Source organism: Macaca mulatta, chromosome X, assembly GCF_049350105.2.
Source record: "Macaca mulatta isolate MMU2019108-1 chromosome X, T2T-MMU8v2.0, whole genome shotgun sequence".
NCBI lineage: Eukaryota > Metazoa > Chordata > Mammalia > Primates > Cercopithecidae > Macaca > Macaca mulatta.
The window spans coordinates 79,930,470-79,944,005 of NC_133426.1; the positions used below are offsets into that span (position 1 = coordinate 79,930,470).

General features: G+C 41.4%; 1 protein-coding gene across 1 annotated transcript; it reads left to right on the forward strand.

Annotated features, from left to right (window-relative positions):
- The first annotated feature begins 5,071 nt into the window (after positions 1-5,071).
- Positions 5,072-13,258, forward strand: CDX4 (caudal type homeobox 4). Its single transcript, XM_001095271.3, has 3 exons — positions 5,072-5,773; positions 11,551-11,696; positions 12,465-13,258. Exons 1-3 carry the CDS (start codon positions 5,272-5,274, stop codon positions 12,669-12,671), a joined length of 855 nt encoding a protein of 284 aa, XP_001095271.2. The 5' UTR covers positions 5,072-5,271; the 3' UTR covers positions 12,672-13,258.
- The last annotated feature ends 278 nt before the right edge of the window (positions 13,259-13,536 follow it).

Consider the following 13,536-nt stretch of genomic DNA (forward strand, 5'->3'; position numbering starts at 1 on the left):
GTGATCAAGAAGGTGGATGGAAAGGGCTTGAGGTTTCCCTCCTTCCAGAAACCCAAGCACTGGTGTTGCTAAGGTTCCAAAGGGATTGAGGAGGGAGATAGTAGTGAGCGAGTGAATGAGGGCTATGTTCAGAGCCCAGAGTGTAAAGCTTGAATGGAGAGGCAACAAGCAGCATGTTCAAATTGCTCTGGGCCTTCACTCCAATTACTAAGCATTTTGCATGCAAGGATGTGGACCAGAAGAGGCACAGTAGGCCCATACTCTGTGGAGTCCCAGCCACTCTCCAGATGACAATAATAATGGCTATGCACTGAGCACACTACTGGTGCACTTAATCCTCCCAACATCCCTATAGAATGGTCTCTATTGTCTGCCCCATTTATAGTATGTTGGAAACTGAGGCTGAGAGAGGTGAAGTGCCTTGCAGAGGTCTACATTCAGTCATGTTTGGGTTTAGACCGCAGTTCCACAGATCACCTAATAGTGTCTGCCTTGGGTAAGACCCTGCCCTACTCTCAGCTTCAGTTACCATATAAACAAAAAAGAACTTAAACTCTGGATTTCTCATCTCCCTACCAGTAGTAGGAGGGCCCAATGATTGATGACTGGAGCTAAGTTCCATAGCACGGAGACCCAGATCAGGCCTGAATCTGAGCCAGGGTAGTGGAAAAGGGTTAGGGAGGGGTGTAGTAGGGTGGAGAGTAACCTTTGACTACTATCACAGAACTGAGAGGCCAGACCAGGCTTAGAGAATATTTACCAGGCACTCGGATTCTCCCAAAGCATTATGGCTGCTAAAGAAAAGGTTTACCCAGGTCTCCATAGTTCATCATAGGTGGATCTCATTGTTTACAAAACAATTTCGCATTCATTATCTCCCACAAGCCTTAAAACAAATCTGATCAGTGGGAGTCAGCCCAGAGTCCAACAGATGCCCTATTTGATACCTGCCTCTCTAAGTCTCAGAAAAACTAAGAGATTACTCCCTAGTGACAGTAAGATCTCTGCAGAGAAGCTGCCTCTCTGGTTAATCTTCAGGTTAAGAAATAAATCAAAAGTTCCAGTTAAATAAACCAGACTAAACCTCCCTGTCTGTTCCTCCCCATCACCACACACACACACAAACAAAAACCAGAGGAAACCTGAAGCCAAGTTCTGTCAAGCACTGGGCAATGTTCTTACTCGCTTCTCTTCCAGACATCCCTGGGGCTGGATCAAACAGTGATTTCCAATCTACAGTTCCAAGGTAATTTACTGATTCAGTACACAAATGTTTCCCAAGACCCTACCATGTACAAGGGCGCTTTATTTCACTGGGTTCAAACATACTTCCCTATGCCCCTTCAAGGTGCTCAAATTTCAGAAGATTCAGATAAGATCTCAAATAACTCTAAGGTAGACAAAATAGTCTCCATCAGTCCATCAGGAAGGGGGAATTGATAATGGGATTCATAGAAGAGGAAGAGTGTTTTCTGAGAGGAGCATCACTACATAGGGCTTCAGGGAGAAGGGCACATTTCAACTGAACCTTGACGAATAGAGACAGCTGGGTAAGTTGGTAATGTGCCTGTAGTCCCAGCTACACAGAAGGCTGAGGTGGAAGGATTGCTTCATCCCAGGAGTTCGAGGCTGTAGTGAGCTATGATAGTGCCACTGCACTCCAGCCTGAGTGACAAGTGAGACTACATCTCTTAAAGAAAAATTGGGAGATTTTGAACAATATTTTTTCTTTCTGCAATTAGAAAATTGTAGAGAGAAACAGCCTAGTAGAAAGAATTGCATATGCAAAGATAGTTTTATTTTCGTGGAAAGAGTGCTGACCTGGTAGTCAATGGACCTGGGTTCACTTCCTTAAAGATTATCTTCCTCTCTCAAGCCATCAGTTTCCTAATCTGTTAAATAATAATATTGGGTTAGTCAGCCTCTAAAGATCCTCCATGTGCTTCCACTCTGACATATTTTTTCAAATATCAGATAGTATAGTTTGCCTCAGAATTGAACAGGTGAAAGAATAATGGGAGGTAATTGGGTCTATATTGTGAAGACTTGAATGCCAGGCCTGAAAGCTTGAGCGGAGAAAGAAAATAGAAGCTAAGCCCCAATTCTAAACCCTGATGTTGTGTATTTGGCCCGGACCAATTGAAGAACTCTGCCTTGCAGTCAGGGTGGCCCAGAATTTGAACCTAGCTTTACCACACACCAGCCATGTGCATTTAAATAGTCATGCCACCTCTCTGAGCCTCAGTTTCTACATCTCTAAAATGGGAATGACAATAACTCATGGGGCTGTTGTGAAGATAAAATAATATGCAAAAAGTGTAAAAAGTGCCAAAAGCTATATTACTTTCCTGCCTCTTAGTCCCTTCTCCCCAGCACCAGACTTTAATTGGTCTTTTCTGATCAATTACTCATTTTCCTTCTTCTCTGAAACAAGTTTCAAAACATATACAGAATCCAACCACTTATCTTCACCCACACTGTCATTAACTTGTATTATTGCAATAGTCTTTTTTTTTTATATATATACTTTAAGTTCTAGGGTACATGTGCATAACGTGCAGGTTTGTTACATATGTATACTTGTGCCATGTTGCTGTGCTGCACCCATCAACTCATCAGCACCCATCAACTCGTCATTTACATCAGGTATAACTCCCAATGCAATCCCTCCCCCTCCCCCTTCCCCATGATAGGCCCCGGTGTGTGATGTTCCCCTTCCCGAGTCCAAGTGATCTCATTGTTCAGTTCCCACCTATGAGTGAGAACATGCCGTGTTTGGTTTTCTGTTCTTGTGATAGTTTGCTAAGAATGATGGTTTCCAGCTGCATCCATGTCCCTACAAAGGACACAAACTCATCCTTTTTTATGGCTGCATAGTATTCCATGGTGTATATGTGCCACATTTTCTTAATCCAGTCTGTCACTGATGGACATTTGGGTTGCTGCCTGATTCTGTCTACTTACAGTCTATTTTTGATCCAAAGGCCAGAGAGAGCCATTCAAAATTTAACTCAAATCATGTCACTCCTCTGCTCTAAACCCTGTAATGTCTCCCTACCTCAAAGCAAAAACTAGAATTTTTTCAATGGCCTATTTCCCTTCAGCTTTTAGACCTCATCGAGTCTTTAGCTACACTGCCTTCCTTGCACTTTCTCCAACAGAAAATGAACATTCTCTTTCCACTTGTTTTTTTCTTCTGAATCCTCTCTCCTCTTACCTCACTCCATTAACTCTTTCATATTTTACTTAAATGTCAATTCTCAGTGAAGTCATCCTAGACTATCACATTTAAAATTGCGACATCCGCCGGGCGCGGTGGCTCAAGCCTGTAATCCCAGCACTTTGGGAGGCCGAGACGGGCGGATCACGAGGTCAGGAGTTCGAGACCATCCTGGCTAACACGGTGAAACCCCGTCTCTACTAAAAAATACAAAAAACTAGCCGGGCGAGGTGGCGGGCGCCTGTAGTCCCGGCTACTCGGGAGGCTGAGGCAGGAGAATGGCGTAAAAACCCGGGAGGCAGAGCTTGCAGTGAGCTGAGATCCGGCCACTGCACTCCAGCCTGGGCGACACAGCGAGACTCCGTCTCAAAAAAAAAAATAAATAAAAATAAAAAAATAAAAAAATAAAATTGCGACATCCACCTCCCAGCATTCTGTATATTCCTTCCCTGTTTTTTTTTCTCCATAGAGTCGATTACTGTCTGATATACCATAAAATTTAATTACTTATCAGTGTTTCTCCCCACTGTTATATATGCTTAATAAAGCCAGAGGCTTTATCTGCTCACCACTGATGTCTCCATACATAGAACAGCACTAAGTACTCAATAAATATTTGTTGAGTGAATACAGTGGTCCCATACTGTATGCCAAGCACTAAGTTAAGCAGTTTGCTTGCATTATCTGAGGAAATACTGCTTGTAAGGTAGATACAATTAGGTTCTCTATTTTTAAAAGGGGAAACCCATGAAACTCAGAGAGGTTAAGTGACTTTCCCAAAGCCATAGAGGGATTAGCTAAATGGGGATGGGGGTGCCAGGTTATGTTGGATTTTGTGTAGGAGCAAATTTCCTGAGTAGGAAACAGCCTGGAGTAAAGGCTGTGGTAGGTCTTGGGGGCGCTGGGTGGGGAGGAGGAACACAAGAGGTGACCTGGTTTCTTGAGGCAAGGTACTGATTTCATTGGCATCTACTAGCAAGTCTATGTCTTTTTCAACGATTGGAGTTTTACAAAGAAAACTTTTTTAGTTTGCTGCAGGGGCTATGGATTTGAGACTGCAAGAGTTCTGGCCCCTTGAGGCACTAGATTTCGGACAGAAGCCATACCTGGCAGAAAAGAGACACCTGAGAGTAGTGGACTGACATGAAAATAGGAAAGTTTATTATCTACATGGTTCTTCTCTCTCTCTCCTACCATTTTTCATAACTTACGTTATTCATCTTTCTTTAATTTGTGCATATTTGTAAAACATTCGATTAATTCAGCCTGCCATCCACTACAGTGTAATCTTAGGAAGGCAGAGCAAGAATTGTCTTTTATTCACTGCTGTATCCCCACGCCTACACAGTATCTGGCACACAGTAGACACTCAACAGAGTTGTGAAATGAATCTTTGCCCTTGGAAACAAAGGCGCCCTCTTGATGGAGGGAGTGAGGAGAGTAAGGGAAATCTCTTTTCGTTGGCAGCCTGGGCCAGTGCCCTGCGGTAAACCCCTGCGAGGGAATTTGGGCAGAAGGAGACTGCAGATGCAGGTTGGACGCGGGAAGATCGGTGAAAGGGAGGAGGCCGCGGTGTAAGGACTGATTCCTAGAGAGCGGAACTTTGCCCGGTTTCTGCAGGTCTCTGTCTGACTTTGCGGGGAGCTGGTCAGAAACCCCTGGAGGAGTTCCTGTCCCCAAAAGCACAATACTGACGCTATGGGGACCAGATGGACAGAATCAAGAAAGATGAGACAGAAAGGCCTGGGAGCTTGGGGAGTGGGTGAACAAGTTCCTGTGAAAGTGAAATGGCCCTTCATTTGAATGCAAATGCTATGTAAAAGCCTGAAGCCCCTTGACGTCAGCCCAGCCATTGGTGGCCTATCTATACAGGGCTACCAGTCACCTGGATACCCTCGCAGGAAACGTGGAATGGAGTAGTCTGAGGGGTGCAGAGGAGTTTGCGGCACAACTACGTACTGATAAATTTATTATCTGGGCTTCTCAAAGTCGAGTTGGGGCCTTACAGGGACCTCAGGATGGCTTAGGGAGCGCCTTCTACCCAAGCCACGATGTACGGAAGCTGCCTTTTGGAGAAAGAAACAGGCATGTACCCGGGCACTCTCAGGATCCCTGGGGGTGGCGGCACAGCTGGGACAGGAGGCACGGGGGACGGTGGGAGTCCTATACCAGCCTCCAATTTCGCTGTGGCACCGGCTTTCTCGCACTATATGGGCTATCCTCATATGCCCAGCATGGATCCTCACAGGCAGTCTCTGGGAGACTGGGGCTCACCTTACAGTCCCCCGCGAGAAGACTGGAGCGTGTATCCTGGGCAGTCTAGTACAATGGGCACAGTGCCGGTGAACGACATGACCTCGAGCCCCGCCGCTTTCTGCTCGACAGACTACAGCAACTTGGGCCCTGCGGGCGGTGGAACTAGCGGTAGCAGCCTACCAGGCCCGGCTGGTGGATCGCTTGTCCCGACGGACGCAGGCGCCGCCAACGCCAGTTCCCCCAGCAGGAGCAGCCACAGCCCCTATGCATGGATGCGCAAGACCGTGCAGGTGACGGGTGAGTAATCAATTCCAATGCCCACACACTTTTCCTTCCTTCCCTTCTGCGCTAGTTCTCTGGGTCGGCCTGCCCTCGCCCTTCTCAGGCCTCTCCCAAGAGGGCTTAGCTGAGGAGACCCCTATATGGCTGACTGACCTATTAGGCATCTCCCTCGCGTTCGCCTGGGCTCAAAACTCTCTCACTGAGTGCAGCGATTGGGACTAAACCTACCCTAGAGGTGATTTTCGCCTTTCGCTGCTCCATGAAAAAAGTGAGTGAGTGAACAATGGGTATGTTGAGCCACAAGGATGAGGATGCAATCCTGTAGTTGTCCACATGGGAAAAGAGATGCATGAGAAAGTTCAACGAGTGAATGAAGAGAGAGGGCAGCTGTGGTGTCTCGTTGTTCAGGCACTGCTGCTTGACTTCCATTTCCAAACCCTTACCCATCCGAGTGGGCTGTCTCCCACCTCCCCGCCCCCAAAGCTGGTGATGCTCAATTTAGCTTCACAGTGCTTGGCTGGCAACAGACTCTCCAGTTTAGCCACGAAGTCCCCGGCGGCAAAGCAGCCTCGTCACCCTGGCCTCTCAGGGAAGTTCCAGCTTCCTTCCTACAAGTTGGCAGAGGCAAATTGGCCTAAAATCCATTGCCGTCTTACAACGTCCTTTCTTCTAACCCAAGTGTTAAGGCAGGCGAGAAGGCTAGAGCACTGACCTGGCACATAATACGGTGACTAACCCTCACACCCGCTGGGCACGCAAACGAATCAGCTCCAGCACTAATAAATGGCTAAAGCCCTCATAACTATCAATGCAGGCGTCTCAGGCGTAGGGGCTGAATACAGGTCTGCGGCAGCGCCCAGGAAGGCACAGCGATAGCGATCTCAGCCTAACCAGCAAGCCAGTGTGCGACTGCTGGGAGCCAGGGCGAGGGAAGTGGCTGTTCTACTTTAATCTTAGACCGGAGCGCGGGGGGGGGGGGGGGGGGGGAGGAATGTTTGTTTTCAACTGTTGTTCTTTTATTACATTCTTATTATTCCAACCCTCGCTCCCTGTCATTAGAGAAAATTAGTAAAAATCGACTCTGAGTATTTTCATCCCTCTGGGGAGGAAATAGCATTTCAATAGCATTTGTCCACAATGATTATGCTCCTGTTCTCAGTTCTGCACTTTGTCTTTCCTCCAAAAAGCAAAGGCAGGAGGGTGGGAAATGACCCATTTTTACCATTAGGAGAACGTTTAGCCAGGAAGAGGAAGTTCTGTGTATTAGAACATCACTAGAGTAGCAATCCCAAGGTGAAAGTAGAGTTCAGATACTTGGCTGAACTCGTTTCAAGCGTTTGCAAGTAAGTCTGCATTTTTTTTAAAATATGAGTGAGTCTGTCGACGAAGTAGAACAGAAAAAGAGGTTAGGGTGGGGCATTCCCGGAGTTTTTATTACATCTAATCTCGGGGTTATAATTAACATCCACTCACTAAACCCTAACAATCAGAAAAAGACACAAAAGCTAGAAAAGTAGTTGCTCGCAGTCTAGGATTATGTTTTGAAACACATTAAGAGGAAAGTCACTGGTGTGCTGTTTGCAATAGAGAACAAGAGAGGAAATGGATGAGATAAAAGAAATTATCTCCAGCCTTGATTTTTCCGTTTTTGAGGAAAAATATGACAGTTTTGTCTGATTAAAGGTCTTCCATTTACATTTGCTTTTATTAGCCTGAGTCTGTCTCTTGGGTAATTCTAATGCCAGGAAAGTTTTCGAAAAGGGCTCCTTAGTCTCTTGCACCTTCATCATTAGCTAAACCCTCAAACCTGACTTTACAATGGCATCTTCACAAGATTTTCTATCCAATTTCTATGAGAAGTTTAAAATTGAATGATATTGGAACCCTTTAGATTATTGGCAGCCTATTCTATAGATAAGGCTTCATTCAATTAAAACTTTGTTTAATTTTAATGTCTTATAAATGAAAATAACCCCTTAGCTGTATTCTTATAGTCTAAGGTGCATATTTAGCAGCAATTTAAGAATATGATGAAAAACTTGGGTTATCTCCCTAGAAAAATGCACAAAGGCACAGCAGCACACACACAAGTAATTTGTTACATAATTTCAGGAGATTCATGGATCCATTGAAGCCCTTTCAAGGAACATCAGGTTATAAACCCCACGAAAAAAGTTAAACCGATCACCTCACTGGGCCACCCACTGAGGACCAAAATGCACCCATTTATATGCTTAGCGCATAGTGGATCTTAAATATTTGTTTAATGAATGATTGAGTCAGATCCTCCTAAATTTTCCACTTCACCCTGTAGTATTGTGGGACAACATAAGGTTTATGACTGAGAGGAAAAGATGAACTTCAATATGAAAGTAACCCTTGATTAAGGTAGTCAAATGAAAGTTATTTCCATTACTGAAAAATGTTTTAAATAAACTTAAAAAAAGAAAAATACACGTATTAGTGGACAATCAGAAAACATTTCATAGCGACCATTATAGCATGTGATTTTCTAATGAGAGCAAAGAGGCTGACACATAGAGTAAATGACTGCTCCCTAAGTGATCTGATTTAAATGGAAGACACGTTTATTTACTCTTAGTTCTCTAAGTGGTCTATTTCTATACATATCTAACTTTAAATATTATGCAAAAAGGATTATGACAGAAAAGTTTCTAGGAAAGTTAAATATTTTCATGCGCTTTCACAATTTTAAACATTGGTGAGGTGATAACCTAAGCAGGCTAGAGAGAGACTTTTCTCTTAGAAGTGGAAAAGAGGGGGAGAGGAGGAAGTAATTGTGATTGATTCTGATTCTGATTGATTGTTTTAAGCCACTGGACAACATGGAGGAATTTATGCTTAAAAGGCATTATTCAATAAGGACACTTCATGAAATTAGTTGCTTAATAATTCTCGAGAGTTATCATTGTCTTCCTTGGTTTTGCTCATTTCACAGGACAACTTTTAAAAAATGAATTTGGATGCAATTTTTAGCTATAAACAGTGAAATAAATCCCATAAGATGAAAAGTCCTCACAGTGGGGTCAATTAGACAGTACTTCCTACAGAAAAATATTTGTTTTTATTATCTTTACACTCACTCCCATCATCATCATCACCTCTATGTTTGGAGAGTGACTTTCTGCCTAGCGGCACTTTTGCAGCCAGTCTTTCAAATGAACAGCATTTTAATTTTATTTAGGGTGACAAGTTATCATATATTGTGACATTTGCTTGTGAATTCTGGGGAGATAATGTGGTTGGGAGGATGGGAAGGACTCCATCCATCTTTAACTACAGAAGTTTTTCTGACTCTTTGAGGAGAAGGCAAATACATCTTAGATAGTATTAATTTTCTAAATAAACTCAATAACGGCTGAAAATGGAGCCCAATACACTCAGAAATGTCGTAGTCTCTAGAAGAAGAAAACAGCTTGAACAATAAAAGTTCGTTCTGTTAGTGCTATTTTTTAGTGCTTGGGTATGGGAATATGGACATTATACTTTACCAGAAAATGTCCAAATCCCCTTCATCGTCTATTCTGGTTTCATCATTTTATCTGGTTTCATCATTTAAGAAGAAGAGGCAATGGGATTGGGAGAGACAATTTGAGGAGAGGGACACAAAAGGAGCACCAGGAAATTCAAATTTATTTCTCTTCGTAAACTGTGTAGTCAGTTTTTTTCCCCTGAGCTACATCTTCTTGGAGTTTCAGGTCTTATCTATCAGATTTTGGCAACAGACTCTTTTTAACACTTCACATGGCTTTGATATGCAGCCAGGCTCTTCCTTACCCCTCCTTTCTTCAGAGGTTATATTGCCGGAAAGGGTAGGATTTTTATGGCAAATAAAGGGGCCTGGTCTTAACTTTATTGTCGTCAGAAGAAACTGCAAGAGGGGAATTTATGACCAATGGGGGTGGGGAAGGACTACAGTGTTTCCAGAGTTATTGATGTCTGGTTATATTTATTGATGATCAAAGAGCATAAAACATGGATAAAGACAAGTTGAATTTTTAACCAGTCTGCCTCAAGTTATAATTTAAACACTCAGCAACTTTAAGATTAAGAAGAGTTTTAGAAAACATGATTTCAAAGATACATTTCGATCTCAAGATTCGATGTTCTAGAAATAAATTAAATCTCCAAGTTTTCATTTTTTCTCTAAATATACATTCTGTCTTTGCAACATGCCCAAAGGCAAACTTCTGGTTTCCAGGTTTTTGCTTAGATTCAGAAAATCAGCTCAGAATTTAGGAGTTTAAGGTAGGTTAACTGACTGGACCACATAGTTTTCCTTTTCTAAGGGCAGGGAAAGGAGATTTTATTCAGTTCATTATTTAGCCATTTAGATTAATCTTAAAATATATCACTTATCTAAAATTTGTTTCTTCACTCATGTCCTTTTTTTTCCCTTTTCTGGAGATGAAAGGGTGTCTCACATTTGTTTGGGGCTTGTAAATTCTGAACCAATTGGCTGGTGTTCCTGAATGTAAAGAAGAAGATTCAGAATGGGATCTGATGCTATGTAACTCTTTTGCTCTTTTGTTAGGCCTGTGCTGTATCTTAACACTTCAATGGAGTTTAGGGAATCACTTTAAAGACGTCTTTGTCCTACGGATCGCCCCCAAAAAATCACATAAAAAACAACCAGGGAAGATCAGAAGGAGTATTTAAAACCCACAGAGAAAAGGAGGAAGATCCTGGAGGAGGGTAGAGAAATTAAAAAGAAAAGGGAACTTCCTAAGTACCTTTGGAAATTTTGAAAGGAAGGATAAAGCTCTATTTGAAGGAGGGCATGAGGAATTAGTTAAATGTTGTAACACAAAGCAAATGTTTGTATATCCTTTCAAAGGGCATGGAATACTCACTTTATTCTGCTTAAGTCAATACCTCCTCCTTCCCCCATTCACTATCCACTTGGTAATAAAAATTAAGACTCCCACATAAAAACTATTTTTTTTTCTAATAGGTAACGGGGTTTTCTGAAACAGAATCTGCTAAATGACAATTAATATTTTCTTTTTAAATTACTATTCAAACCAAACTCTAGGAAACTATGTAACTATAGTGTCAGGATCCCACAAGTGTTTTCCACTCTTGGGCCATTATTATGCATCCCAGCATATTTGAACTTGGAATAACATTTAGTTAGCATGCTTAAATAGGAGTCAAAGATATATGCTTGGGTCCCCACTCCTCAATTCTCTAACACAAAGTCATTTACCCTGAGTTTCATGTTCTTATCTGTAAAATGGAGATAAGGCATGTTCTGCACAATTCAAGAAGGTAGGTAAGAGGTTTAACAGGAACAGTATGGAAAGACTGCATAAAATGTAATGGGAAGTACCTGTATAATGGCATTACTATTACTGCCAATGCTAATCACATATGTAAGTGGGAAGGTAATAAACACCATGGGTTAAAGTGTTTAAGCATTTTCAATGCTCTGCTATAAAAATAGGTCAAGATGGGATGATTGTGATTTGACCAATCATTTTAGGAGAAACATTAATTAAAGAGATATTGATTTTATGTATAAAGAGAGATATAGATACATAGATATATGTCTATGTCTATAGATGGTAGACTGAGATATTGCTATCATAGCCACAGATGAGAATGTATTTAATGGAGAAATGGACTTTTATGAATATTTGATCCAAAAATATATTTATTTTATATTTTAAAGTAAAGATGAAGGTGGGAAGAGTGTCTATGATTTCTTTAACTAAAACAATCTCCAAGAAGCAGAAAATGATTAAATGCAATGCTTTCTCTCCTAACAGGTAAAACCAGGACAAAAGAAAAGTATCGTGTAGTTTACACTGATCATCAAAGATTGGAGTTGGAAAAGGAATTCCATTGCAACACATATATCACCATCCGGAGAAAATCAGAGCTGGCAGTTAACCTGGGCCTTTCTGAGAGACAGGTACACCAGAAGTATATCAAACATGTCCCATATAGTCAATTTCAATAGAATCAGAATTCTAGAATTGTAACCTCCCTTGATGCATTGCCTTATCCCAAGTAGCTTGCATTTCGACCACGTGTGAATGCACATTGATATTGCTCTTGTCTATCTCCAGCAAGAGATATATAATATTTCATCACCCTTGTTCACTCATTTATATGTTTCATTAATACTTTACTAATAGGAAGACAAATTTCCTATTAGTAATAGTATACTAATAGGAAGAAAAACTTCCTATCAGTAATAGTATACTATTAATAGTATACTATTACTGATAGGAAGATAAATTTTCTATTTTATTTTATTAATATTTTACTAATAGGACTTTTTAGTGAAATATTAATAAAACATAGAAATGGCTGATTATAATTACCTTTGCTATTTAAATATCTCTCTCTTATCAGCACTCCTCAGCATCTATCATTCCAGGGTTATTTATTTCCACCTGTGCAACAGAGGAGGCGGGTAAGGTATAATATTAAGATTATTGCATTCAGAGTTAGTAGCCCTAGACTTGGATCTCAGTTTCATCTCATGCAAAGTACTTGCCCTCTCTAAGTCTCAAGCTTTTTTTCTAACCTGTTAAGTGGGCATATTTCACAAGGTCATTGTGAGGCTCAAATGAAGTGATGCATATGAAGGGGCTTTGTAAATGCTAAAGTCTGTGTACAATATCAGAAATCACTAAGTTAACTGCATTCAGTATGTTGCTTCATTGTGTTTCAGGTGAAAATCTGGTTTCAGAATCGCAGAGCCAAGGAGAGAAAGATGATCAAAAAGAAAATCTCCCAGTTTGAGAATAGTGGAGGCTCGGTGCAAAGTGACTCTGGCTCCATCAGCCCTGGGGAACTGCCTAACACTTTTTTCACCACACCATCTGCTGTTCGTGGATTTCAGCCTATTGAGATACAGCAGGTTATAGTCTCTGAATGAAAGAAAGCAAAGAGAAATTTAAAGTGCTCTGTTTTTAGTGGTGCCTTTTGGGTCTCTAAGCTATCTGCAGGGGAGTTGGAGCAGGGTGTAATTCCCTGTAAGGCAGTATTTGGAACAGATGGATGTACAATGGGTTGAAGATAATTTAGAGGACTCTTACTTTTAGAAACTATCCCCAGAAAACTCCTGTCATGTGCTGTGCTATATGTCAGTCACTCAGGAAGCTTAGTAGTAAGCTATATAATTAAAAGCTAGAATCACAGGCCCTTCCAAGTCTGTTCACAATTTCAGAAACTTGCTTATGAATAGACTGTAAAATACAATTTTGCCAGAAAGCACATTTGTGTATGTGTACTTTTGTTTGTTATTTGATGCTAGGTGTTTTCTTTTATGCTATCTTTAAGGAGTGAAAAGAAAGTAAACCAAAGTTTATCTATCGTTAGCTACCTTTCTAAGTGTTTAATTCAAAAGCTAACATAATTTTTATAACAAGATAAATGTTTTAAAAATCATCAGAAGGTGATTCTGATTCCATTGTCACTACTTAACAAGAACAACCAATAAAATAGACAATTTTGGCCCTCAGTCATACTTGTCTGGCATCAGTTATCTCAGAACTTTCAACCTGCAGTGTCATTTTAAAATCTTGTCAAAACAATGAACCCAGACTAAAACAAAAGAGGCCAGCTTGGTTGAGTAAGGCACATCTCCAACTCATAGAATAAACTCTACCCCCTCTTTTATCTCTCCATTCCCATTCCAGTAAGACTTGTGTAAGCACAAGACAGTGAACTGATATGTATCCCGTATGTGCCATCACCTTTCAACCTGTTCAGTTTTACCCACATCATGTCATGTCAATGTA

Excerpts from the sequence above, each read along its gene's own strand:
- CDX4 (XM_001095271.3), top strand. The coding sequence starts at position 5,272 with ATGTACGGAAGCTGCCTTTTGGAGAAAGAAACAGGCATGTACCCGGGC. Across the intron at positions 5,774-11,550 it reads CAAGACCGTGCAGGTGACGG|GTAAAACCAGGACAAAAGAA; the intron begins GTGAGTAATCAA and ends CTCTCCTAACAG. Across the intron at positions 11,697-12,464 it reads TGGGCCTTTCTGAGAGACAG|GTGAAAATCTGGTTTCAGAA; the intron begins GTACACCAGAAG and ends ATTGTGTTTCAG.